This window comes from Populus alba, chromosome 19 (assembly GCF_005239225.2).
Source record: "Populus alba chromosome 19, ASM523922v2, whole genome shotgun sequence".
Taxonomy (NCBI): domain Eukaryota; kingdom Viridiplantae; phylum Streptophyta; class Magnoliopsida; order Malpighiales; family Salicaceae; genus Populus; species Populus alba.
In genome coordinates this window covers 18,440,854-18,465,200 of record NC_133302.1, presented here as the reverse complement: position 1 = coordinate 18,465,200, position 24,347 = coordinate 18,440,854, and the positions used below count along the sequence as shown (strand labels likewise).

Below are 24,347 nucleotides of genomic sequence, written 5' to 3'. Positions count from 1 at the left end.
TTTTTTTATTTTAAGTTTGTGAATTTGTAAATTTCCTCAAATTAATGCAAGTATATATTAAGAACTCTTTTTTTAATTACTCTTGAAAATATTTTCTTATTTTTTAATTTGCATAAAAGTATTTCAAATAAGTTTTTATACATAGAGATTAAAAGAGTGTTTAAAAATACAGCCAACCCGTATTTTAAAAAAATTCAAATTGTTTTTATTAAAAATTAATTTTTTTATATTTTGGATCGTTTTGATGCACTGATCTTAAAAAATAAAAAAAAATTATTTTGATATATTTTAGCATGAAAAATATTTTGAAAAGCAATCACAACCACACTCCCAAACATACCATTAAATCTATCTTTATTATTTAGTTTATTTTTATTTCACATTGTATGCTCTATTTTTGGACTTTAATGGCAAATAAGAAGCATATTTTATTAATTGTAATACCAAGGCTATGTTTGTTTTCTGGAAAGTGGTTTCCGGAAAATCACTTTTCAAATTTTCTTATATTTATTTGTCATTAAGAAAATTGATTAACGGAAAACACTTTCCAGTCCAAGAAAAATTTGGTTTAGTTTCCAGAAAAATATTTTCTTGAAACATTTGGGTAAAAAACACTTTTCAGAAGTTGTAAAAAAATTAGAAATATCATATTAGTTGCTGATTATATCAAATTTGGTCCTTAAACTTTTGATTGCTATATATATATTTTGTTTTAAATATTTATTTTTCAATTTCATCTTTTAAAATTTAATTTTTATATTAACTTTGATTCTTATTTTTATAATTGTTATTTGTTTTTTCCTTATCATTTTTTTATTGAAATTTTTTATTTATCAAATTTGATCCTTATTTTTTTTATTGTTACTTATTTTATTTGAAATAATTTATGAAATTTTAATTATTATTATTTTAATTTCTTCATCTTTCATTTTTTTTATTTTTTAGATTTGATTTCTATTATTTTGATTATTATTTATTTTATTTGAGATAATTTATGAAATTATATTTTTTTCAATTTCATTCTTATTCAACTTTTTAATTGTTAAGATTTGTTCCTTATTATTTTAATAAAATTGAGAAAAATAAAACATTAATAAGTAATTTTTCAACTCATTTTACATGACATAAAAAAATAATGAAAAGTATTTTTCAATTTATTTTTTATTACAATACCAAACATCAGAAAATAATTCACTTTATCGGAATTCATTTAAAAAAAAAAAAACTTTCCAATAAATAAACGAACCCAAACTTCAAGTTTTTTTTTTTTCATTATGAACATTAAGTAATTAATAATGGTTGTGAATTTTTAGACGTGAAAACAAAGGCTAATTATGTCTCATGATTTAAATTTCTTTTATGTCCCACAAAAATTAAAATGTAACTAATTATAAATTTCATATAAACTTAATAATAAACTATTTTCTTAGAAATGTTTTTGTTATTTATTTTTTTTAAAATATAAATAAAACTTAATAATTTTTTTTCACATCATATCAAAAGAATTAAAAATTAATTTGGGGACCTAATTGAGGTGTCCTTGGAAAATAACAGTCAATGAATAATTTAGTGAATAACGAAAATTGTAAATGAAACAAAATGAAAGAGAAAAAACAAAAGCCACGTAACGCATAAGAAGCCGACGGTTGTCTACCTCACACGGCGGGGATCCCGAAGATTAAACTACAAAAGAAACTCCGTTGCTAAGCATCAAGCGAAGTGTAATCCTTTTGAATTATTTAGTATTCAGCCGTAACTTTCTTTCTGTTCATAAATAAGATAAGATGAAGCAGAGCTCAAAAACCAATATGCACAGAAGAACCAGATTTCCCTTCTCTTTCTCATCATCATCACCGTTGATTTTGTTGTTGGCTTTGATCTTTGTAATCAGAATGGCCGAGTCTGTTCCTTCAACGGCTGATTCATCATCAACAGCATCGGTTCAGATTGTCTATACCGAGAGACCTCAGGAAGAGGAGCCTGAGGCTTACCATATCCGAACCCTCGCCTCTGTTCTTGGCAGGTACTGTACTGTATGGTGTTGTAATTCAGATCTGTATAGATATTTATTTATTTATGCTTTGGATTTTAAGGGGTTTTGTGTTGTGTGTGTCTACAGCGAGGATGCTGCAAAGGAGGCTTTGCTTTATAGTTATAAGACAGCAGCGAGTGGATTCTCTGCCAAGCTGACACCACAACAAGTTGAACAAATCTCAAGTATGCTTCTCTGTTCTAGTTTTTTTTAATTGAAATGATTTCATAAGTTAATGGGATCTTTTTTCATGAAAAAAACTTGAGATTGTTGATCTTACAATGTGAATTTGAGGTTTTCTTTGATAATAGTAAAGGTTCCCTGATTTTATTTTATTTTTTATATTCAAGCTCCCAGGTTTATTATTTAGGCCATTTAAATAAGAATTTTGCAAGAATTTCTTCATGGATTATGGATGTCGTGAATTCTGATTTCCATTAGCTGTTATAATACCCTATATGCTTGAATTATGCATGAAAGCTTGTTCTTTTCGTGTTCTTACCATTTAATTTCAATCTAAACACTTGAGTAAAATCAACTAAAACCTGTTTAATTGTCTTTCATTATTTTGTTCACTACACAACTGATTTCAAATGCATATGATGCATATGATGCCTCTCTTGCTGAACGGATGTGAAGCTGATATGGGGTGTATGATTGTTGGCATCATATGGAGAGCATCTTCTTTCTTGAACGAAATATATTGCATTTAGTGGTTTGAGTGCATGTAAACAACTCTGTTCTATTGCGTGTGTTGAATGTTTTTGACGTTGTTTAATTTTTATGTAGCATTTTGCATTTGATATATTCACAAGTGACCTTTGCTGCCATTAACAATTTACTTGACAAATCTTTCTTTATATTCATGATCATATGCTTTCGTTGCAGAACTTCCAGGTGTTCTTCAGGTTGTCCCCAGCAAGAAACTTCAGCTGCATACAGGACCTGGGATTGGGAGGCTGCATTAAATAGCTGTTAAAGCCTTCCCCAACTCTTCCTTCGTGTATGAACAAGTTTATCCCGTGTCCTGTGTTTGTACTGCAACGTTTGACATATTAATAAAGTTCTGGATCTAAATCTCGTATAGTTTCTTACATTGCTTTAATATGTTATGAATATGATGTACATCAGAAGTTCAGTATCTGACGTTTTTCGTTTATTCTTAAGTTTGAGATTCGCTTAATTTTAGCATCAAGAGGAAGTTGGGGAGACATAGCTCTTTGTCTCGACGTTCTGTCGCCAGTTCATGTCTGCCAAAGCAAATCTCTACATGTGTGGATGTTAAAAATTAATAAGGCACTTCGAAAAAAAAAGAGGGTGTTATTCCAATCAGCATACTTTGTGAGGATGGTAAAAATGATTCAATCAGCGCCACAAATCAAGAATAATCTTCTGGATACCATATTAATCTAAAAAAAACAAGAATAACCTTGTTTCAAACATTCTTACCCTATTTTTCGCAAGAAAATGGGCAGGGATAAAAAAAAAAAAAAAAAAAAAAAAAACCCTTTTTCTTAATGAATTTTCTCTATTTTGCTTACCATTTGTTTCACCATTGTAACTCCATAATAAATAAGCATAGTTATCAAATGGGTCTTAAGAATTCAAACCTAATTTAAAGCTTGGATTGTGAATTTATTTGATCAATCTCAAATACGTTTTATTTTTTTAATAAAACAACTTGATTGTAGACAATTTTTTTTAAAAAAACTAAAATTATTTTGTTAAATTTTACCCTGAGTTCAACTTGATCAATAACTACATAAATAAAAGTTAAAATTAATTAAAACTTAAATAAAAAATAATAATAATTGTAGAGCAAGGTCCTACATAATCTACTTTCTATGAACGGTGATATGATGACCTGTTAGCAAAACTATTTGTTTAATTGTTTCCACCAATAAAATTGAGCCCCAAAAATCTTGCAATAAAAAAAAAATCATCCTGAATTGGAATGCCACTTCAGCTCCCATAATGTCGAACTCAAACAAGAACAACCAGTCCCTTCCCTTCCTTCCTTTCCTCAAGTATTGAGAGAAACCAAAAAAAACCGAAAAAGGTTCAAACTTTTCCAAAAAAATGAATGAAGAAACCAGCAGAGCACCACCATCACAACAACGACCATCTTCAGCAGCACCACCAGCATCAAGAGCACGACCAACAACAAGAAAGCCCGCAACTTCAGTTTTGCCACATCAAACCCCAAGACTTAGAGACCATTATTTGTTTGGCAAGAAACTAGGACAAGGTCAATTTGGAATCACGTATCTATGTACCCATAAAGCAAGCAGCGCTCTTTATGCCTGCAAATCAATTTCAAAGAGGAAACTTTTATGTAGAGAAGACTATGAGGATGTTTATAGAGAGATTCAGATCATGCACCATTTATCAGGGCAACCAAATGTGGTGCAAATAAAGGATACTTATGAAGATTCCATGTTTGTACATTTGGTTATGGAATTATGTGCAGGTGGTGAGCTTTTTGATAGGATCGTGGCAAAGGGTCATTATAGCGAGAAAGAGGCTGCTAAATTGACCAAAAACATAATTGGGGTGGTTGAGTATTGTCATTGTTTGGGGGTTATGCATAGAGATCTTAAGCCTGAGAATTTCTTGTTTGATAAACCTGGTGATGATGCCAAGCTCAAGACTACAGATTTTGGCCTTTCTGTCTTTTACAAGCCAGGTTGTTTTTTCTTTACTTCTTGTGGCGTTGTTTCTTAAGAAGAGATTGTGGTTTTGATCTCTCTTATCTTGTATAGAGAGGTTTCTTTTTTCTTTTTTGTTTTGATCTTGAACCTTAGTGTGTGATTGGTAATCTTGCATTCTTTGTTGTCTTGGAATAAATATTTATAAATTTTAAAGAAATTTCTGCCCATTGTATTCCTCTGCTCTTTCTAACCATTGATGACCTTCTTTGGATAAACTTAAGTTGCTAGGAATGACGTGTATGCATAAATGTTTCCTTGGTTTCTGAATGGTGCTTCGTCAAAGATGTATGGTTTGCTAATTTCTCTCCTATTCCTTTTGCCTACAGGACAATATTTTTATGATGTAGTTGGGAGTCCGTATTATGTTGCACCAGAGGTTTTGCTTAAGCACTATGGTCCTCAAGCAGATGTCTGGAGTGCGGGTGTTATCCTTTACATCTTATTAAGTGGAGTTCCGCCTTTTTGGGCAGGTAGCGATCCTAATTCGTATTTTCTCTCATTCTCAGCAGTTCTAGTCTTGCAACGAAGTGTATTTAACTTTTCCTACAACTTGCAGAAACCGATTCAGGAATCTTCAGACAGATTTTACAAGGAAAACTAGATTTAGAATCTGATCCGTGGCCAAATATCTCAGAAAGTGCCAAAGATTTGATCAGAAAGATGCTTGACAGGGACCCGAAGCAAAGGATTACTGCTCATGAAGTCTTGTGTAAGTGGTTTCATTCTTTTGCATCGGGATATTATTAGTTTTGGACTTTATGTAGCTAGTAAGAACGCAGATATTTACTAACCTTGCTTAAGTTTTTTTATCTTGTTCAAGACATGAAAGCGATTGTTTGTATTATCAGGTAACCCATGGATTGTAGATGACAGAGTTGCTCCAGACAAACCTCTTGATTCTGCAGTATTGTCACGTCTGAAGCATTTCTCAGCGATGAATAAACTTAAAAAGATGGCTTTGCGTGTATGTCTTATTCTTGCTTTTCCTGTTACCATTTTCCAAATAGACTTCTGTAAGCATAGGAAATTCAATGACAGGAATTTGATAATCAACTTAACGATTCAGTTAATTTTTAGAAAGTGAAAAGCATCTGCTTCAAGTAATATTCATGGGAAAAAGAGGCAAACAACTAAATTAAGTTTTAATAGTAGGATAACCTGAATGAATTTTTATGTATAGTGGCTTGCTAGTGTTGAAGAATTTTCATTTAAACTTCAAAATCATGAAAATCTTTAATATCCAGATAATAAGCAACTGAGATGCTGAGATCAGGAGAAAGTTATAATCATTGATAGAGTTGTGATGTGATAAATCTTCCAAAGAAGATGCTGTGATGTAATGCATCTTTTATAGACAATTGATATCTCAGGCATCCTGTGCATTGTTTGAGAAACTTGACAGATAAAGCAAGCACTACTGAGGACATACCTTTCATTATGCTAGGCACTGTTTATCTGGTTTCCCAATGTCTTCATGCCCGTGTGGCACCTTCGATTGGAGGATTGGATGCACAGAGCTGAAGGCACCATTTGTGGTTTTTTCTTAGTATCGCATTCTTTAAGCGATTAGCATGTTAAAAAACACACATACTCATTTGATTTGATTGCATTAATATTGAATAATGGTGAAGCCTGATCGTTTCAGATATAATAAGTAGAAGGCAGCTAAAGCAGTTGAGTGATGGTCTCTCTAGTGGGCATCTCTGTCAGCACTCAACAGCATTGGTTTGGAGTACAACTTAGGATCCTGAAACGATTGTCCTCTAAGCCCATTTCTTTTAAGCTTATTATTTATAATTTCTTCAAGGGATCTTCTCAAGGCTACTTATACTTTCTATTATTAGAACAATTCAACCATTAATAGCTTTCTGTGATGTGCAAGGAATGGAACTGCATGCTATGATAAAATATTGGGTCTACTGTTCTCTTTTATCTCTAGTTGTGTTCTGTAGAAGCTGTTGTGAAACTTGGTGGTCAAAACCATTTCTCTTTGTTGGCTTTCTACGATAAGACAGCTATTTTCTGATAATTATATAAATGGTGCTTTCATTCTTGGTATTGGGAATTTCTTTTTTTCTAGGTCATAGCAGAAAGGCTTTCCGAAGAAGAAATTGGTGGTTTGAAAGAGTTGTTTAAGATGATTGACACAGACAATAGTGGGACAATAACATTCGAAGAACTTAAACACGGTTTGAAGAGAGTTGGTTCTCAGATGACAGAAACTGAAATCAAGGATTTGATGGATGCGGTAAACACCTACAAGAAACTGGATAAAAATTAAAAAAATCTTTTTATTATCTCTTTGCTTTTGTGCCTAACAGTCTGAACATGATTTTTTTTATATTGCTAACGAGATTTTCTGGATAGCTGCTGATATGTTTTGCTAACCATGCACGAAAACTTCAACAGGCTGATATAGACAACAGTGGAACCATAGACTATGGTGAATTTCTTGCTGCTACTTTGCACTTAAATAAGATGGAGAGAGAGGACAATTTGGTCGCAGCTTTCTCCTATTTTGACAAGGATGGTAGTGGCTACATCACGATTGATGAACTTCAACAGGCCTGCAAAGATTTTGGTCTTGGTGATGTACATCTGGATGAGATAATCAAAGAAATTGATCAAGACAATGTAAGTCTGTATGTTTATATTTGGTCCACGTCTAATAATCCCACTTTCCTATTTAATCCTAGTACTTAGCATATATCACCTTCATCATCACTGCCATTATTGTCACTCCAAAACCTCTTCTTTATGGGTTCCATATAAACATATATGGTGAAGAAATATCAAAGTTTAGGGTCCATTTGGGTTAAAATTGCAAGAAATTAAATTTCAGGGACCAAAGTGAATAGGCACTGATACTATAAGGGGTGCCTTAATAATGGCTTAAAATATTTCACCTATCTGATCTCTTACATTCAGATAAAAGTATAATGACGGTAATTTTAGCCACAAAGTATAATTAAGGTCTTGCTTGCGGGCTTGAGGTTTGGTCGAAGCAGCCCTTTGTCTGCACAATGAGATTTAAGCAGCTATTAATTAGCAAGGAGGAAATTGATTTTCTGGATCATGATGATTCTTCCAGACGAACGCACAGATAATAAATGGAAAACAAGATCTAGATAAGTGGTAGGAAAATCTTGCATTTTCTCTCCAAAGGTTTATTCTGTGTTTCATATTGAATAATATAACGGCTACGGGCACTACTTTTGCTAAGCATTATATCTTTTAAGTTCCAAGTCCTAAACTCGATGTTGTTAATATGTCACTTTTTACAGGATGGGAGGATAGATTATGGGGAGTTTGCTGCAATGATGAGAAAGGGTGATGGAGGAGTTGGGAGGACCAGAACCATGAGAAGCAACCTCAACTTTAATTTGGCTGATGATTTGGGGGTTGAAAATGCAACCTCAGATTGCTAAATGAAGGCAATAGTTTGTGCAGCTACGAACTTGAAACAGCAGAGATTGGAGAAGCTAAATTCTGAAAGCTAGCCCTTTTCTGCGTTGGGAGGATCATGTTGTTCTTAAGTTACCCAATTGAAGCTTCATAATAGCATCTCGTTTAATCACAGAAACAGATGCCAACACCATTGACTTTCTGGCCACAAGACTCTGACATTGTTGTAGATGTAATACTTTGAGACATGGTGGCATTTGTCACATTCTGTGCGAACTGCAGAAAATGTACAAAAATGCTTGCTACTGTGATAATAAATCCTGTTACTTTCATTATATGGAGTACCTAATTGATGAACATGCTTGCGTGTTATTTGTCAGATAGATGAACACTGGACTTGTCAGTCGATAGATAAAAAGTTGTGAGGCCTTCGAGTTCAGCTAAGAAGTGAGTGGGGGCATTAGATAGTCTCAACACTACCTGAACTCATGAACCGTTCAATTGCAAGATAAGATCAAGAAGATAATATGATTATTTTTGTAATATTTTGAAAATGAAATTCACAGTTAGTTTTAATATTGTTATTATTAGTTATCAATTATGATTGTTGATTTGTTGCTGTTATTAATCTCAGATGAAAAACCGTGAGGATTGCAATGGAGCAATCATTACCTCCGTTCAAGCAAACAATGAAGATCTTACAATGGCTATAGCAAGTTTAGATACTTTACTAGTTCCATGTCCTACCACTGATCCTAATGGTAAAAACCTCCATCCTCTGGATCTAAGAAAAGAAATGCGGCTGGTATATAGAAAAAAATCACAAATTTCGGATCTTGAAAGTGATTTTGAAGCTCTTAGAGCTGCATGCAAGTATTGTGAAAAGTACTCGGATGTTTGAACTTAAGCGGACAAAACGTTATAATTATAATGAGTACACAAGCACTAAAAAAATGAGTTACCTTTAACATTATTTTGTCAGAATTTGATGTTACTTTTCATTTTACTACTGAAAAAGATTGTTTGAAAATTTATGGAGAAAAGAAGAAATTAAAGAAACTATTAGGGTTACGTGTATGCTTAACAACTAATAATTGGACATTAAATCAAATTATTAACTATATGTTTTTGATAGGTCATTGTCTCATTGGATTGATAATGATTATGATTGTAATTTGCATAAAATAATTTTAAACTTTTATAAGGGTGAGCTAATTGGCCAAGTAATTAAGAAATGTTTGTTAGAATGAGAAACTGATAAGATTTTTATTGTTGTGATAGACAATGGAGGCTCCAATAATATAGCTATTACATATTTGAGGAGACTGACAAGATTGGGCAATTAATATTTTGTCTGAATGAAAGGGTTTAAAGTTTAATGAAACAGAATCAATGAAAATTATATTTCTTAGTCGAGGGTTCAGCAAATGGCATTTGAACATTCAAAGGGTTTAAAGTTTAATTTCTTTTTATTTTTCGATTGGAACTAATGTTGGCCCAGATTTGAGTGATAAAATTACTCCTGTAACTTACTTCTGTTTGAAACCTTTTGTTTTCGTTGTAGTCCTTCAGTTCGGAGATTGAAGACTAAATTAAAAGCCATAGGATTTGTTCTATTGATATTTTTTAAGCATCTAGACTAGCTATATTCAATTACGTCATATAGCGTGTAACATCTTAGCACTACTAAATTAGAATTTAATGGATGCATATGGAGTTAATTTAGCTAAATACAAAAAATTAATGCATCATGTAATAACACTGATTCTTAATTCCGAAAATAAATAAATACAATAGGATAGGATAGGATAGGATAGGATACTCTATTTTCTTTTAAAAAAAAAAAATTACATGTTGCATTTCGTTCATACATTCACATTAGTCTAAAGAGGACTTCAGTTTTCTCTATGCACATTCTTAAAACAACTACTACATGTGCAGGTCTAGGGTTTAGGGTCTTAAGAGTATAAGGTTTAGGTGCATGAAAACTAAGAAAACAAAAGGAAAAGGAGATCCTATCAATATCTAATTCTTCAATTCAGTTCTTCTGGAATCCTATTGAAGACACTATATTTCAAATCCTTTAAAGTGTTTATCGGCTGCTAAGGTAAAACACACTACCAGAAACTTGTTATATACAGGCACTCTGCCACTTTGCAATTTGAGGAGCAAATAATTAAGACTAGAATGCAGATGCTTCAAACTACGATGTCCATAGGGTGTGCATAGCATGTAATTGACTTAACTTAGAAGACTTCAAGGACATTTTGTAGAGCTCCCTGAGTTTTCCAGCATCTCCGCACTTGCTTGACGATGGAATTGGCTGTGCAAAAGCAGCAGGCTTGTTTGCATTTGCAGAGAGTGCCAAGGACAGCATTTTCTTTAAGAGCATCTGTAGTTGACCCCAGAATTTGGAATTTATCTCAGGATAATCAGTCCTGAAAGAATCTGATATTGCATCAGATATATGACGTCCTTCAAGCATGCGAGCTAGAGCTGATTCTAGCATCTGGAACAAAAGCAATTAATCAGTGCCTCTCCAGTAACCGTGATAAGAATGCAGTCATAAAGATTAAAATAAAAATAAAGGATCTGAAAAAGGCTCAAACAACATGGTTGCAGGGCGTGGGCGCAATGAAATGGTTCCTAAATTACCATTACATACAGCAGCTCTTCATCACAAGATGGCTATACATGGCTTCTGATGAAAATGATAGTGGAAATAGGAATAAAAGTCACAAAAAGTCCCCATTACACTGGTATAGATGAGCTACCTTTCATCTTTAAGAAAGTTGCTGAGATTAAAACTGATAACCAGTCATGGCTCAGGAGGGCAAGAGAGACCAAAAGGAAACAGCAGTAAGATAGTGAGTAGGAATCGTTTAGATTTTTTGCTGAGACAATCATCTTTGTCCTCTCCACCTCTATATTCCTATCCCAACATTCAGTCTACTTGATCAATAAATACTAGATTACACCATGTCAACAGATCCCTCTTTATCACCAAAATCTGTCTTCTCTATTAGCTGTTAATGGAACTTCTTTAAAAACTCAAACCTATGTCATCCTAAAGAAAAAGGCCACGAAATATTTGCTGTTTCTTGAGAAATTCAGACTTGGATGCATCACGTCAGAAAGTAGGGATGGGAATATTAGGATCTCATATAGCAAAAAATGGTCAAAGAACGTACCACATTTGAGTGTAAGGTGCTCGAGAGGCTCAATGAAAGAGCTGATCTCTCAATAAGAATAGTCAAATGCATGGCAGGATGTGTCTTAGGACTGTAGAAGTCCATTGCTTTTTGCCAGTTCCTCTCAGCCAGGCATGCATATTGCTTCACCCGCTGAAGATTGTTGTTTCCATTTTTATTTAAAGTGGTATTCTTTAGATCCAAATTCAGGAATTTCAAACAGCAATCCCTCTGGTAGCTAGCAAGTTGAGAGCATGCATATGCAGCTTCTTGTTTCCGTAATTGACCCAGAGATTCATACACAGTCAATGCCTCCCTAATGGCATCATTAGCTGAAATCTCATGCTTCCTCACTTCTTTCCTGTCTCTTTTTTCATTTGGACTATTAGTAACAACAGGCATATCTTCCAATGCTCCATTTTCATAAACTCTTGTGGTAACATCTTCTTTAGCCAAAAGCATGCCAAGCCTCAAATATGTATGAGCAAACTGAGTCTGAACTTCATTTCTCAAGACAGTTGGCACCGAATCATCCTCTTCCACAGTAGCATTTAGTTCTGCTCTTGCTGCCCCATAATATCTCAGGGATTCACTGTATTCTAGTTTTGCAGTTTGCAGAGCTTCCTTGTATGCATTCTGGAAGATTGGATGTGATTTGAGATTTTCCATCTTGGACACCATCTCTTCAGCCAAAGCTCGTCTACCATGGCCCAAATTACAATTAATTAATATGATGTTGGCATGGTCAGAAACTTCTCTGAACGCATCTATGGCATCTGCAAATGCAAGTTCAGCTTTGTTCAACTCTTTTCCTTCTAGCCTATTCCGACCCATTTCGTTACAAACCCACCCTATCTTTTTAATTACAGATTGAAGTTCTGCTGAGCCAGTAGGAAGTCCACTCAATGCCTTTCTAGCTTCTTGGTAACAACTTAAAGCAGCAGAAAGATTGTATTCTGCATCTCTGACAGCAGGATTGCTAATATATTTAAATATCCCTCCTTTATTTGGTTTAGGTTTTTCTTTTGAAGTAGTTTCACTTTGAGAAGGCAAAATGGAACCTGCATCATGTGTTTCCAAACCACCCTCTAATACATCAGAATTAGTATCTGCCAAGGAATTAATCTCATGCTTATCAACTGCAATACCAGAAGCTTCTATTGCAGTATCATTATCACCTCTGCCAAGCTGAGGATATTCTCCAGAATTCTTCCTACTTTTCTCTTTGTGATGTGCCTGGCCATCATCAGAATCTCCCATGAGTGAGTAGGTGGCACCCTTAGCATGGGATCTTTTACCGTGCTTTCTGCCATAAGCTACAGAGTGTTTATCTCCACTGCTACTGCTTGCACTGCTACCGCTACTTGCCCTATCACTCTGGCAGCTGCAATTCACCAAGGAGCATGAACTACAGTTCTGATTATGCTTCCCCAGCTTCTTCTTCAGCCTCTGGACTTCTTTCACGACCTCTGTTGATATTCTCAACTCTCTAGCAGAAGATTTTGTCTCTGATTGATTTGAGAGCACTTTACCCTTCATGAAATGGAACTCAACATAAACATCACCAACCAGTGTCCATGCCTTGGCCCAAAAGAGGTACGTAGAAGAAAACTGCTCATAAGCAAGAAACCTGTCATTGGAGCTGGATTTCACTTCTTTTCTGTTGCTAACACATGATATCATCTTCTCATCTCCATCATTGCATTTTATTGAGGATGAATAAGTAACCATTGAGGAAATAAACCTACTGTCTTCCAAGAACTGTGGCATTGATCCGTATACAGCACATGCTAATTCTACTACCTTCAAAGCTTGATGCAGCTGTTTATCCTCCTTATAAGCTTGTCCTAGTGCCAAATAAGATTCTCCAAGAAGAAGAACTAGTTTCCACAATTTTTCATCCACTTTTGATGTTGGTAACCACTGTCGGATGTCGCAAACTTCGATACAATCAGCATCACCACATGCACAAACAGAAAAGTTCATCGAGGAAGGTGGCCCATCAAAATAACTGCCTTCATCAAGCAACTCTGAATCAGAACTTTGCAGCTGGTGCATCCATCTGAGCGACTTGATAGCTTGAGAAACATGATGTACTGCAGCTAACTTAGAAGAGACTGGCTCAGCCACAGTTTGCACTGCATGGGGAGGTGTTGGAGAAACTTTGCACACAGCAACCATTTCATCACTACTGGAACTAGGCAAAACTCCCGAATCTTTTGATTCAGTATCATCCAATGCTATCAAATTTCCTGGAGTCGAAATATTTGACTCCAAAGTCATTTTCACCGAGGCTTCTGATATTACTTCATGAAAAGCTTTTCCCTCTTCACTCCATCTGTCTTCTGCAACTGAAGAGACATTTTCATAAGCAACTGATTCAGAGAATCTACTCAAGGGGTCTGAGGAGTCAACTGGAACTGTAACTTCACATTCTCCTGGGAGTGATTCAAACGTCAATTCCAGCTCCTCATCATGATTCAAAAGGAGCCTTGCAAATTGTTCATGAGCAGATGCGCGCACCACCTGTTTATATCATATTGTTTTAATCATCGTGTCCTCAATCATAAGTTTTTTTTTTTTAAAAAAAAAAAAAAAAAACAACAACAACAAGAAAAAGGACCGCAGCCCTCAAACTAAATGTTAATCGATATTCAAGAACACATAAATACCAGATGGTCTGGATCATCTAGAAATTCCAAACATTGTTGGAAGAATCTGGCACACTTGGCCCTATTATTAGGAGCCTGCATGAGAAAAACTAGGGATTAGAAACACCGAAACAGCTTGTTGTAGTTTCTGAAGTGTTGTAGCATTACATAAGTTCTACTTATTTTATACCATTGAAAGGGAAAGCCTGTGAGCTATACGATAAAGGAGAGTTCCTAAAGAAAATAATGAATCGCTTCTCCCTCTATGCAATAAAGAAGGCAGGGAGCTTGTGCCATCATCACAATCGTTGGAGGAATGAGTTTTGGGAATAACACAAAGATCAAAAAGTTGAATCATATCTTCACCAGCACTTTTATAAAGCTGCAAAAATTTCAATCCAGATTAAAAGGGTCGCATCAACTGGAAGTCTTAATTAAAATATAAAAAACTTCAAAAAGATAAAGTCAAAATGTATTTTAAAATCACTTTTGTACCCAGTAAGCACCGGGATCTTGCTTGCAGTTTTCTTCAAGGAACCTCAAAACAGAAAGGCCATTTTGTTGGACGACATGAGGATGGAAAGCAGGAGTGCCATCTTCAGAGATGCCTTTTAACAGAAATATATCATCTGTTTTAAGTAGCTCATAACCCTGAACAACACCATCTTGATGATAACATATGGCCAGCTCAGGAACACTAGCCATGACATTATCAAGCCAGGCTTCAAGCCAAGTTAACGGGGTGACCTGTTAAAAAGGGAGAGAAAAAATTAGAAGACAGCAAATTTTAAAACAGTGACAGGGTTACTATTTTTTCATTACCTGTCGAGTTACGTCCCATAAATGCAAGCTGACAGCAACGTATTTTTCATTACTGAACAGAAGCAAGTCACTTCCTAAAAGCATGCGGAAATTGTGAAATTGCCAAAATAAAACCCTTAGAAATCCATCATTACTGACTCTTTTATGTTTTTCAGTTTCTTGCATTGAGCTTCTGGGCTTCTCACCAAGGTGCGAAGACTTCTTTACAGGATGATGGCCCTTATTTCTTTTATTTTTTTTACTCTCCCAAAAAAAGTTATCCTGTTTAACATGTGGATATTCTGTGCAATGGTTGAATCCTTCATTTCTAGTAACATCATCACTCTGCCCCACAAACTGGGATGCATCTCCCCCTGGAAGAACAGATGAATTTGATTGCCCCTTTGATGAAGCAGGATGGGTGGGCGGACAATCACAAGCCTCCATTCTAACTGAGTGCATAGCAAAATTCAAAAATAAAGATTGATCTGTGCATTTTTTTGATTGATTTTTATGTCTTCTGACCAACCTTTCTCCCTCTTCTGCATCGGGTCTGCATTTAACAATATTCAAGATGTTGAAATATTTGCAAGAAAATTAACAAAAGTGTGAATATAAAGATACAAACCCTTTGTTGAGAACAAGAGTCTGTCCAATACGGCGTACTGCAATTGATAATCGAGCCTTGGAATATGGTATTTTAAAGATCTGCTTAAGAATGTCAGCTGAAGCAATCACGTCTATTTCATCTCCATACTCCACCAAACCAGATACAGCAAGGGCTTCACATTTCCTTGTAAGATTTGATGAGATGGCATCAGCATCCCAGGGAAATTCTGCTAAGTTTAAAATCCAAACTTATAAGTTCAAAAGTTACAGCTTAAAAAAAAAAGATGAGGAAATAATTGAAAACATATACTTGCACTTCTATTAGCATGAAAAAAGTCGAAGAATCAGATAAAATAACTAAAATTTTTCATTAAAGTCCTAAAACAATTCAACGCACTAAAGGAAGTTTGAAGCAGACAGCTAATTCCAGTCCACAATGGATAACTGAAACTTCCTATTATAGGACATACCCTACTAACTAAGATAATAATAGAAACTCCATTATATTCCTAGGGCTTATGGCTAGCTGATCCTCCATATTCAAAACATAACATAAAGCATCCGATTACAGCACTGACCATGCACTATTCAAAGACACATCCATACTAGAAAATAACAATTTCAATTGCCCTCTTAACCGCGACAAGTAAAATCACTAAACAAAAGTGCTCAACCAGAACAAGTGCCTCAAAGATCCTAAAACATGGCAATCCAACATACTCTTCAACCAACTCAACGCATAAACTTACTACAATCATCACATTGCCACCCGCAATAACAGCTTCGTTAGATCACCAGTAAAAGATATTCTTTTTCGTCTTTCTAACCAAACATATGCAAATTCTAGCATCTTTCTCGAAACAACAAAATCCTTAATCATAAGCCACACCATTCATTAATTTCATCAATGTCACAACGCAAGGTCGAAAACACTCAATCAGTAAACAAATTCAAAACAAACACGTCTCCACCATCATCAATATAACAAAACGCAATAAATAAAAATTTACCTCCTTTGAACTTAGACTGTACAGCAGCACTAATCGGAAGAGCTTTCTCCGGCAAGTTAGAAACCACAGGGAGAGTATTCAAATCAGTCTCCGTCGGCAACATCCGGTACCTCGGTGCACTAACACTACATCTTTTTTTTAAAAAAAAAAATCATAAGTAATTATTCATTTTATATACATAATACATAAAAAAATAGAGAAAAAAGAATTATTACGTTTGGCGAGAAGAAGGAACGAGAGCGGAATTGAAGGCGTGGAAAGATTTGTCAGTAGGAACAGGGATAGAACCGCAGAGAAAACCGACAGGTGGTTTAGGTCTAGCGATTTCCAGTGTACCTACGCGTTGTAGTTCTCTTAACGAGCTCGATTCTGATTGCAGAGACGGCGGCGACGGTGACGGTGATTGTTTCTCCATCTCCATCTATTAAATTGGTCTAGTAGTATTTATCTCACTATGCTTCAATAACTGAATCAAAATGCTGCTGTGGTCTTGTTTTCAGGTTGATGGTGATTTTTAGTTGTTTCCGTTTCTTCTTTCTCTTCTAGAACTCGCTGGAAAATGTACCAAGGACAGCAGCTGTTCAAAAGGCAAATCAAGCCTTCCTTCGCCTCCTCAAGTCCCTTCCACCTGTAAGGAAAAAAAAACCAAAAACGTCAAGTCGTCTATTGTCTTACAATTTTAGACGACGACAAGGTTCCGATTATACATCGCCTAATGGACGAGAAGAGTTCAGCAAAACACTGTTGATGCATCCTGCTAATCAACGCTCAAATCACTGTTCTTTACTTAATTTACCTAATCAGCTAAAATATACCATTAATTTACTTATAAATTAAAATTAAAAGATATTAAGAAAACACTATCAACGTGCTAGTTATCCTTAGCAATAACTTGATTTTTTTTTTTTTTATTTCTTTCAAAGTGTTAATTAAAAGGGATTCGGGTGCTAATTTGATTTCTCTCAAAGCCTTTATTAGTTTAGAGAATGTTCGATATAAATCATATTTTTTAAAAAAATTTATTTTTTATTTTATATATTTTAAATTATTTTGATATGTTGATTTTAAAAATAATTTTTAAAAAATAAAAATATATATTATTTTAATACATTATAATAATTCATGAAGACAACAAAAAGAAATCAAAATGATCGATATATATAAATGGGAGAATTACAGTTGGAGCCATTGAGGTAATAAGAACCTATGGGAAAACTACAACTTATTAAGCTTTTAGACGCCTTAATGCGAGGTAAGCCAATAACCTATACCCCACGAACATGAATATCAGGGCAATAACACTAATCGCTGGGCTAATTTGCCCTGCGACATCTTGTTCGACGAATTTACAGCTTGCTCTATCGCTTCCATGAGGGAGCGAGCAACCCAGCAAAGAAGAAAGATTCTTGCCTCCGCCATATTGAGCATTAATAAGAAGCTTGTAGGCGTAAAATGTTGTAGAAATGTACTTGATCCAGGCCATGCACGGTGGCAGTTTATGCACGTAAAATCCTCCGGTTAGCACAAATGCTAGCATTGTGATTGTAACTATAGTTGAAGCTTGCTTGGCATCCATTATCGCTGCACCTAAAGCAAGGCCAAGGCCCTGAGAGACGAGCACGTAGCCGAGTAGAACCAGCAGAGTCAAAAGGAAAGCACCCAGTTCGGGTTTCAATCCGGCCATCCAATACGCCACAGAAAGAAAAACTGTGGGGAGGATGAGCTCCATCGGCAAGTCTCCGACTATTCGAGACATGAAATATGAAGAGAGAGTGTACATACCGGAGGCCCTTTCCTTCACAAAGATTGCTCTTTCTTGAGGAAAAACAAACACCGAGTTAGAAGACGGGAAGACCCCCCAAAAAATTGACATGAAGAAGAGGAGACCCAGACGATCTTGAATATCTCGAAAATCCGAGTGCCACCACATTAGACCGGCTAAAACTGCAGCCATGATTACTTGGGAGATTCTCAGAGTGTTGAAAGACTCATGCTTTCGCTCTTTGAGGCTTCTTTGAAGAAGAATGCTGAATTGGCTGAACCAGGACGAAATGCTAGTTCTGTCGCTGCTTCTATGTTCTTTGGAAGAATGGCTTCCAATGAACCCGTTCTCTTTTGCTGAAACACTACCATCCTCCATGCACGCAGCTTTCACCTTCGGAGCCAAGAAAGTGTTATAAGATGCAATGAGAGATTGCTTTACATTTGGCTGATCTCTCAATTCACTTGCACCATCAAGTTGGGACACACCTGCATAAGTTAATCAAGAGGTTCAAACTTGTTCAGGTATAGATTATATCCAACAAGCTGACATTAAACCAGCAAATGTTCAATATATTTTTAGTAACAATCAAGCCATGATCATAGATACATAGCATAAAATTTTGCAATTATTAAGCTATTCACTATTCATTCACGAGGCCACTACAGAACCTCAAAGCTGAAATCTGTTTATAAATAATTCCCCCAAAAATGTATACAATTAATTAAACTTCCTAGCTGGGATTAACAGAGATTGAGATTTCTTGGATTAAAAACCTAATTTTGAGATATATAGAGCTGTAGCCTGTTCATAAAAAGAACAGGGTTGTTTTTCCCTTGGATCTCAAAGTTAGATGCAATGTTGCAGTTTAATCTATGCTGCTTTGGACATGCAGAGATCTTTTCAGAGTGCCAACGGACCAAAACAATTCTATGTGTGGGAATTTAACCTGAATAGACTACCTCATCTCTTTTGGTTGGGACATTTGGAATATAACTTCAATATGCTAGCTATTATTAGGAACAAGTGACGCACCGATTTTTTAAAAGAGGGTATTGTTTTATCAAGCTTAGATAGAATTTCAGAATAAGACACAGAATCATTGGGATACATGTCACTGAAAATTAAGGGATAAGTATCCAAGGAAAATGCTTAATAGAGTGGAAGCTGCTTTTCTTGGAAGCAGAAAGTGAGAGGGGAGGAGGGAAATTCCTGCTGATGATAGCATAGGATCAACCATATATATATATCTTAAGACATGACCAGGCAGCACCACTAAGCTACAGCAGCCAGCCAAATTCATAGTAATGATACCAGTAACAGGTGCCTTGTACCTCATTTATACGAACCAAAATCTACCAAATAAAGAATGAAAACGAAACAAGCAGACAGCTAGAAAGGAAATGCACTAGAGATTAAAAAATAATGGTGATTAATTTAATGCTGAAATTAATGTTATATGCACAAAACTATAGAGCGAGTAATGAGCAAAGCTTAGCTAACAAAAGCTGACCAATCTTTGTGGTAAGGTGGGTGTCCACTAGTGTTTGTGGTGCTATAGAATTCAATTAGTGTATGATTTCAATTATTTTAACATCAATCAAAGCAGATAAAGTTGTTTTATGAAACTTTTGTGAGAGAATGCCCTAGGAAAATGCAAGACAACCCAACACGTGCCCCCCCGCTTTAAGAAATCCTAACCTAAAGAGTTGCGAAAAGGCTTGCAAAAGAGAGAAAGAAAACATCTTCAAGACTTCTGTGGTGTGGCCGGCCGTGCAATCTTCAAAGTGTTCGAGTCAATTTGAAAAACAATCATGCGTAGCAAGCGCAGCATCTGCCACTAAAATCTTGACACTTGACCAAATTAAAGACAGGAGAGAAGAAAGAATCCATTGACATGGCAAGGAACTGAATAGGAAAATCACTGTTACAGCCACTGCTAGACAAGGATCACAAGAAGTTGGTCAGTGGCCACTATCTTTTCAAGACAGTCACCCCCCACCATAAGATCACACACATCAAAGCGTCACATAGGGCGGCAAGTTCTCCTAAAATGTCGATACTGTGAATAGCAGATTTTTCCAAGGAGAGGGAAAATGCATGAAAGGGAAGATCAGGATTTAGGAGACAAAGCATCAGATTTAGCTAGGACCCCAATATTCCACCTAGTTATCATAATCCATGGACCAAAACATTTCAATAACTTAAACATCAAATAATATCGTCACATGTTACTGGCTCTTGGACCCCAACTATGTTTTTGCCCAAACTTCCACGTTGCCAAAATCTTTAAACCTCTCCCTATATATCCACTACTAGCAAGCTAGGTGGATATAGATTGATTAGTAAGTAGAGAAGGCTAAAGACACCAATGATCAAGAGACAACGATGCCATATTTCCCACCTTCAAAGTTCTCTTGAGACTAAAAGATGCTTTCTCACGCTATGAATGGCGTCAGCAGTATTTTCTCCACCTTATCATCATGATGTCCAAGAATAGATTACAATTATTTATTTGCGGACTTAAAAAAGAAAGCTTTCAAAAAAGAAAGAAAGAAAAACAATAAACAAACCTCTCCAACGTTTTCAATGTAATAAACCTAGCCTTAAACAAGATTACCCAAGGATTAATAAAACTTCAGGTCAAAAGTACACTTAACCCTAGGCTGTAAACCTGTACTACTACAATTATTTATTTGCGGACTTTTGTCTTAGTGGCTTGCCCCCACCCATCTATTCTCAGCAAAATAATGGAAGCAATAATATTTAAACGTGCATTCCAAACCTAGGTTTTCAAATATTATATATAATTTGATCGAATGTGGTAGTGCCAAGCAAAAAGATTGGCATGCAATGAATATATTTCCTTCAAACTTTGAGTGTGCTCCACAGAGATAATCACAACGCTCCACAGAGAGATAATCCTTTATTAAAGTATAGCATGCTACAGTATCAGCTTAATTACTCCATAACCTAATTCATCTCCTAACATGAAAATAGTACTTCGTGGGTCTATTTCGTTTTTCAATTAAGAAACTTAATTTTGGCAAAAAATATACGACGATCCCCTTGAACAGTAACGACACCCGGCACTCAATATTGACAATTTCTCTACAAGATGGCTTGTGATAGTTCAAGGAACCACTCCTCGAAAAGTTATACAAGTCGGTCAACTCAAGTGTTCGCCATCATGTGATTCGATGTTGTATTGTACTCCATCCACTCCGAACGAAAGCAAATGATGTGATTCTTCGGATAAAAACCTAGACATGTACAGCTAGCCAAAAACCATAGCTAAGGATATATATGGCAGCAGGGTCCCTTCCTAATTAACACCATCTTCTTTCCTCTAGCTAGGGGTGTGTATATGGAGTACTTTTGGGTCCTATTTTGTCCTTTGCCCGGATCCCACATTGGGAAACTATTTCCGAGTAACATTGTCTTCTCAACAAAAATTAAGAAAGGAGCCTCTATTTCCAACACACAAACATGAGAAAACGCAACCCTTGAACGGCAAGTTGCTCATTTTAGAGATTGTTTAGCAACTATAGTTTAATGTTTTCCGAAATGAAGAGGCAAATCGCAGTTTTCGATGAGATATGGTGGGGTATATAGCACGCGCTTGATCAGATCACACGTGGAAGAATTAGGGCGGAAAGGTAGAAAAGAAGGGAGCAAAAATAAAACAGAGTATAAGAAGTCAAATCGAGTTGGCTAAAAGAGGGAAATAAAGGTAGGAAAGGAGACCATCGGAAAGAAGACGAGGACACGTTGAGAGCAACAGAAGAAACATTGTTCGCCATTATTACAGAACAATCCATACATCCATCACGATCCCAAAAATCAAAACACGCATCACACTGGAATAATTATTGATTCATCAAACCATTATGATCACCACCACCACTACGTACCATCCAACCACCACCACTAGGTAAGGCAGCTAGCTCGCTAGCTGATCACTTTGTCAGGTGTTTTTTTTCTTAGGTCTTGGAAAGGTGCTGGTAAAGGCGTATATAATAACTCCAACTCAAAATCAAGATTAAAAAATGAATGCCGAGTCATAATCTACAAGATATCCACACACTCACGGCCTCTACAGCTAATGTGGTGTGGCAGAAAATAGTTCTTGCAGCTTCAGTGGGTCACCATAACCTAGTGTGGGTCTGCCCCCCCAGAACTTAGAGTTATACCAGAAGGGACCGGGATTGTGTGTACAACTCTACTATAGCTTAGCTCTGATCACCGATACTGATGATATGAGAGAAAAAACAAAAAGTATGGAGAAGTAGTGCATCTACATGCCACATGATGTTGCCTTCATAATTAATGGACCACCTCGACCTGACTCTTTTGCCGTCTTCATCAAGTCCTACAGTTATCACATCCTTTTTTAGGCTTCCAAAACCTACTTCTGCTATCTTAAGCCTTAACTACCCCCACCAAGCTAATGCTCATGGACACATTGCTTCAAGGATCTATCTTCTAGCTAGTGCTACACAAGTGAAGGTTTTCAATATGGCAAAAACACGTGCAATTGTTGTTAACTAGATACGAAGGATTCTGGTCATGCGCACAACCGACTAGGAAAAGAGAGAGAGAGATAAGATAGCACAAACAAAATTACAAATTAAACAGAAGATTGAAGCATACGTACCATTAGCGAGATCAAGGAGGAAATCAGCAGGATTCATGGGGAAAGACGGCGAGTATCCAACCGACTCGAAATAGGCCATAGCTTCACTTCCCTTGCCGAAATACAAACACCTTCCTTCACTTAACACAAGAACTGAGTCAAACATCTGGTAAACTCTACTTGAAGGTTGATGCATGGATGTAACAATAGTCTTTCCCTTTTGTGCAAGTGTCCCTAATGTCAAAAGCAGCCTGTAAGCCGCAGTTGCGTCCAAACCTGACGTGGGTTCGTCAAGAATGAGCAAACTAGGGTTTATTAACATCTCGTGTGCTATACTCACTCTCTTTCTTTCACCACCAGAAATCCCACGTATAAAACTGTTTCCGATTATTGTATTCCCACATTTTGTTAACCCCAACTCGGATATAACTGACTCAGCTACCAAAGTTTTGTCTTGCTTTGATAGTGATTTTGGCAAGCGAAGTAAAGAGCAAAAGACTAGGGTTTCACGGACTGTAAGGTGGGGATAGAGGATATCATCTTGAGTAACAAAACCAATTCTTTTCATTATTTGTTTCGCTGGTTTTCTGTTGTTTGTGAGCACTGTTCCTGTGAAACCGTTTGCTTGGATTCTTCCGGCAAGTGCATTAAGAAGCGTTGATTTTCCACTTCCTGATGGACCAAGAATGGCCAGGATTTCTCCTGGGGATGCCATGCCAGTGATCCCATTCAAGATTGTACGTTCTTGAAATTGATCAGAAACCGTGGGGCCATGGCCGAAAATCCTCTTGATATTACTTCCTTTGTTCTTGTTCTCAAATTTCACTCTATACCCCACGTCCATAAACTGCATGAAAAACACAAAAACAAAAAAACAAAAAGGCGTAAAGGTCAAACTTATCGTCAAAATTAATGAGTCGAGAACGAAAGAAGAAGAAGGAAAACCCTCTTGCTAGAACCCTTCGCAGTACCTTGAGCGTAATAGGATAACAAGACGACAACAATAAAGATGGTAGGTCACAGGAATCTCGAGGAGGCGGAGGACAAACTCTGGATTGCTCCGGGCCGTCCGGTGAGTGTCTCCTGGGAGTTTCCACACCATTACTAAACAGAGGCATGGTCTTCTTCTCTTTAGTGAAAAGGGCAAAGGAAAAAATAAAAGAAGAGAGGAAAAAGGAGGGGGACAAAGAGAGAGAGAATTGATGGGAAATGAGGGTATTGTTTTTATATTTTGGTTTCAGAGAGAGAGAGAGAGAGGGGAGAGTGTAGGGAAGTGAGTGAACGAGCGGATCGATGATGAAATCAAGAATGGAGAGAGACCATAGGGCGTCGCAGAGAGGGGTATATATTTAGGAGAAAAGGTGGCGAATGGTTGCCACGTCAAAGTAAAACGCCAACAGGAGATGGGCTACGTGTCAATCAGATGATCATCTGACAGCTCTTCAAAAGTTGTTCCAACCAAAGTGATCAACCCAGCACCGTTCACTTTCAGACTCCCCTTTCTTTCTTAGATTCTCATCTCTTTTTTTTCTTTTTTTT

General features: G+C 36.2%; 4 protein-coding genes across 6 annotated transcripts; 2 read left to right on the top strand and 2 right to left on the bottom strand.

The window, feature by feature from the left end:
- The first annotated feature begins 1,569 nt into the window (after positions 1 to 1,569).
- LOC118056502 (subtilisin-like protease SBT3.6) lies at positions 1,570 to 3,112 on the top strand. Of its 2 annotated transcripts, XM_035068727.2 has the most exons (4): positions 1,570 to 1,721; positions 1,892 to 2,023; positions 2,120 to 2,217; positions 2,921 to 3,112. In XM_035068727.2, the coding sequence occupies exons 2-4, from the start codon at positions 1,893 to 1,895 to the stop codon at positions 2,998 to 3,000; spliced, it is 309 nt and encodes a 102-aa protein (XP_034924618.1). In that variant the 5' UTR covers positions 1,570 to 1,721; position 1,892; the 3' UTR covers positions 3,001 to 3,112. The 2 variants fall into 2 exon arrangements, with proteins under 2 accessions (XP_034924618.1, XP_034924616.1); XM_035068725.2 differs by lacking the exon at positions 1,570 to 1,721 and having other exon boundaries at positions 1,728 to 2,023.
- A 999-nt stretch (positions 3,113 to 4,111) lies between these two features.
- Positions 4,112 to 8,483, top strand: LOC118056500 (calcium-dependent protein kinase 11). Its single transcript, XM_035068724.2, has 7 exons — positions 4,112 to 4,718; positions 5,070 to 5,213; positions 5,300 to 5,452; positions 5,592 to 5,707; positions 6,824 to 6,991; positions 7,153 to 7,377; positions 8,028 to 8,483. Exons 1-7 carry the CDS (start codon positions 4,112 to 4,114, stop codon positions 8,169 to 8,171), a joined length of 1,557 nt encoding a protein of 518 aa, XP_034924615.1. The 3' UTR covers positions 8,172 to 8,483.
- A 1,471-nt stretch (positions 8,484 to 9,954) lies between these two features.
- On the bottom strand, positions 9,955 to 17,095 carry LOC118056498 (uncharacterized). 2 transcript variants are annotated; one of them, XM_035068722.2, is made up of 9 exons: positions 16,626 to 17,095; positions 16,411 to 16,535; positions 15,420 to 15,627; positions 14,813 to 15,344; positions 14,486 to 14,737; positions 14,181 to 14,372; positions 14,012 to 14,086; positions 11,340 to 13,865; positions 9,955 to 10,657 (listed from the first exon to the last, which is right to left on the bottom strand). In XM_035068722.2, exons 1-9 carry the CDS (start codon positions 16,829 to 16,831, stop codon positions 10,352 to 10,354), a joined length of 4,422 nt encoding a protein of 1,473 aa, XP_034924613.1. In that variant the 5' UTR covers positions 16,832 to 17,095; the 3' UTR covers positions 9,955 to 10,351. The 2 variants fall into 2 exon arrangements, with proteins under 2 accessions (XP_034924613.1, XP_034924612.1); XM_035068721.2 differs by having other exon boundaries at positions 16,411 to 16,541; positions 16,626 to 17,094.
- Positions 17,096 to 17,548: 453 nt separating this feature from the next.
- LOC118056497 (ABC transporter G family member 25) lies at positions 17,549 to 24,110 on the bottom strand. The gene is made up of 3 exons (XM_035068720.2): positions 23,780 to 24,110; positions 22,830 to 23,655; positions 17,549 to 18,660 (listed from the first exon to the last, which is right to left on the bottom strand). The coding sequence occupies exons 1-3, from the start codon at positions 23,924 to 23,926 to the stop codon at positions 17,636 to 17,638; spliced, it is 1,998 nt and encodes a 665-aa protein (XP_034924611.1). The 5' UTR covers positions 23,927 to 24,110; the 3' UTR covers positions 17,549 to 17,635.
- Positions 24,111 to 24,347: the final 237 nt, after the last annotated feature.

Excerpts from the sequence above, each read along its gene's own strand:
- LOC118056498 (XM_035068721.2), bottom strand. The coding sequence starts at position 16,831 with ATGGAGATGGAGAAACAATCACCGTCACCGTCGCCGCCGTCTCTGCAA. Across the intron at positions 15,628-16,410 it reads ACAGTCTAAGTTCAAAGGAG|AATTTCCCTGGGATGCTGAT; the intron begins GTAAATTTTTAT and ends TAAACTTAGCAG. Across the intron at positions 14,738-14,812 it reads TATGGGACGTAACTCGACAG|GTCACCCCGTTAACTTGGCT; the intron begins GTAATGAAAAAA and ends CCTTTTTAACAG.
- LOC118056500 (XM_035068724.2), top strand. The coding sequence starts at position 4,112 with ATGAATGAAGAAACCAGCAGAGCACCACCATCACAACAACGACCATCT. Across the intron at positions 5,453-5,591 it reads TACTGCTCATGAAGTCTTGT|GTAACCCATGGATTGTAGAT; the intron begins GTAAGTGGTTTC and ends TTGTATTATCAG. Across the intron at positions 6,992-7,152 it reads TCAAGGATTTGATGGATGCG|GCTGATATAGACAACAGTGG; the intron begins GTAAACACCTAC and ends AAACTTCAACAG.
- LOC118056497 (XM_035068720.2), bottom strand. The coding sequence starts at position 23,926 with ATGCCTCTGTTTAGTAATGGTGTGGAAACTCCCAGGAGACACTCACCG. Across the intron at positions 23,656-23,779 it reads GTTATCCTATTACGCTCAAG|TTTATGGACGTGGGGTATAG; the intron begins GTACTGCGAAGG and ends TTTTTCATGCAG. Across the intron at positions 18,661-22,829 it reads CCTCCTTGATCTCGCTAATG|GTGTGTCCCAACTTGATGGT; the intron begins GTACGTATGCTT and ends TAACTTATGCAG.
- LOC118056502 (XM_035068725.2), top strand. The coding sequence starts at position 1,785 with ATGAAGCAGAGCTCAAAAACCAATATGCACAGAAGAACCAGATTTCCC. Across the intron at positions 2,024-2,119 it reads CTCGCCTCTGTTCTTGGCAG|CGAGGATGCTGCAAAGGAGG; the intron begins GTACTGTACTGT and ends GTGTGTCTACAG. Across the intron at positions 2,218-2,920 it reads ACAAGTTGAACAAATCTCAA|AACTTCCAGGTGTTCTTCAG; the intron begins GTATGCTTCTCT and ends CTTTCGTTGCAG.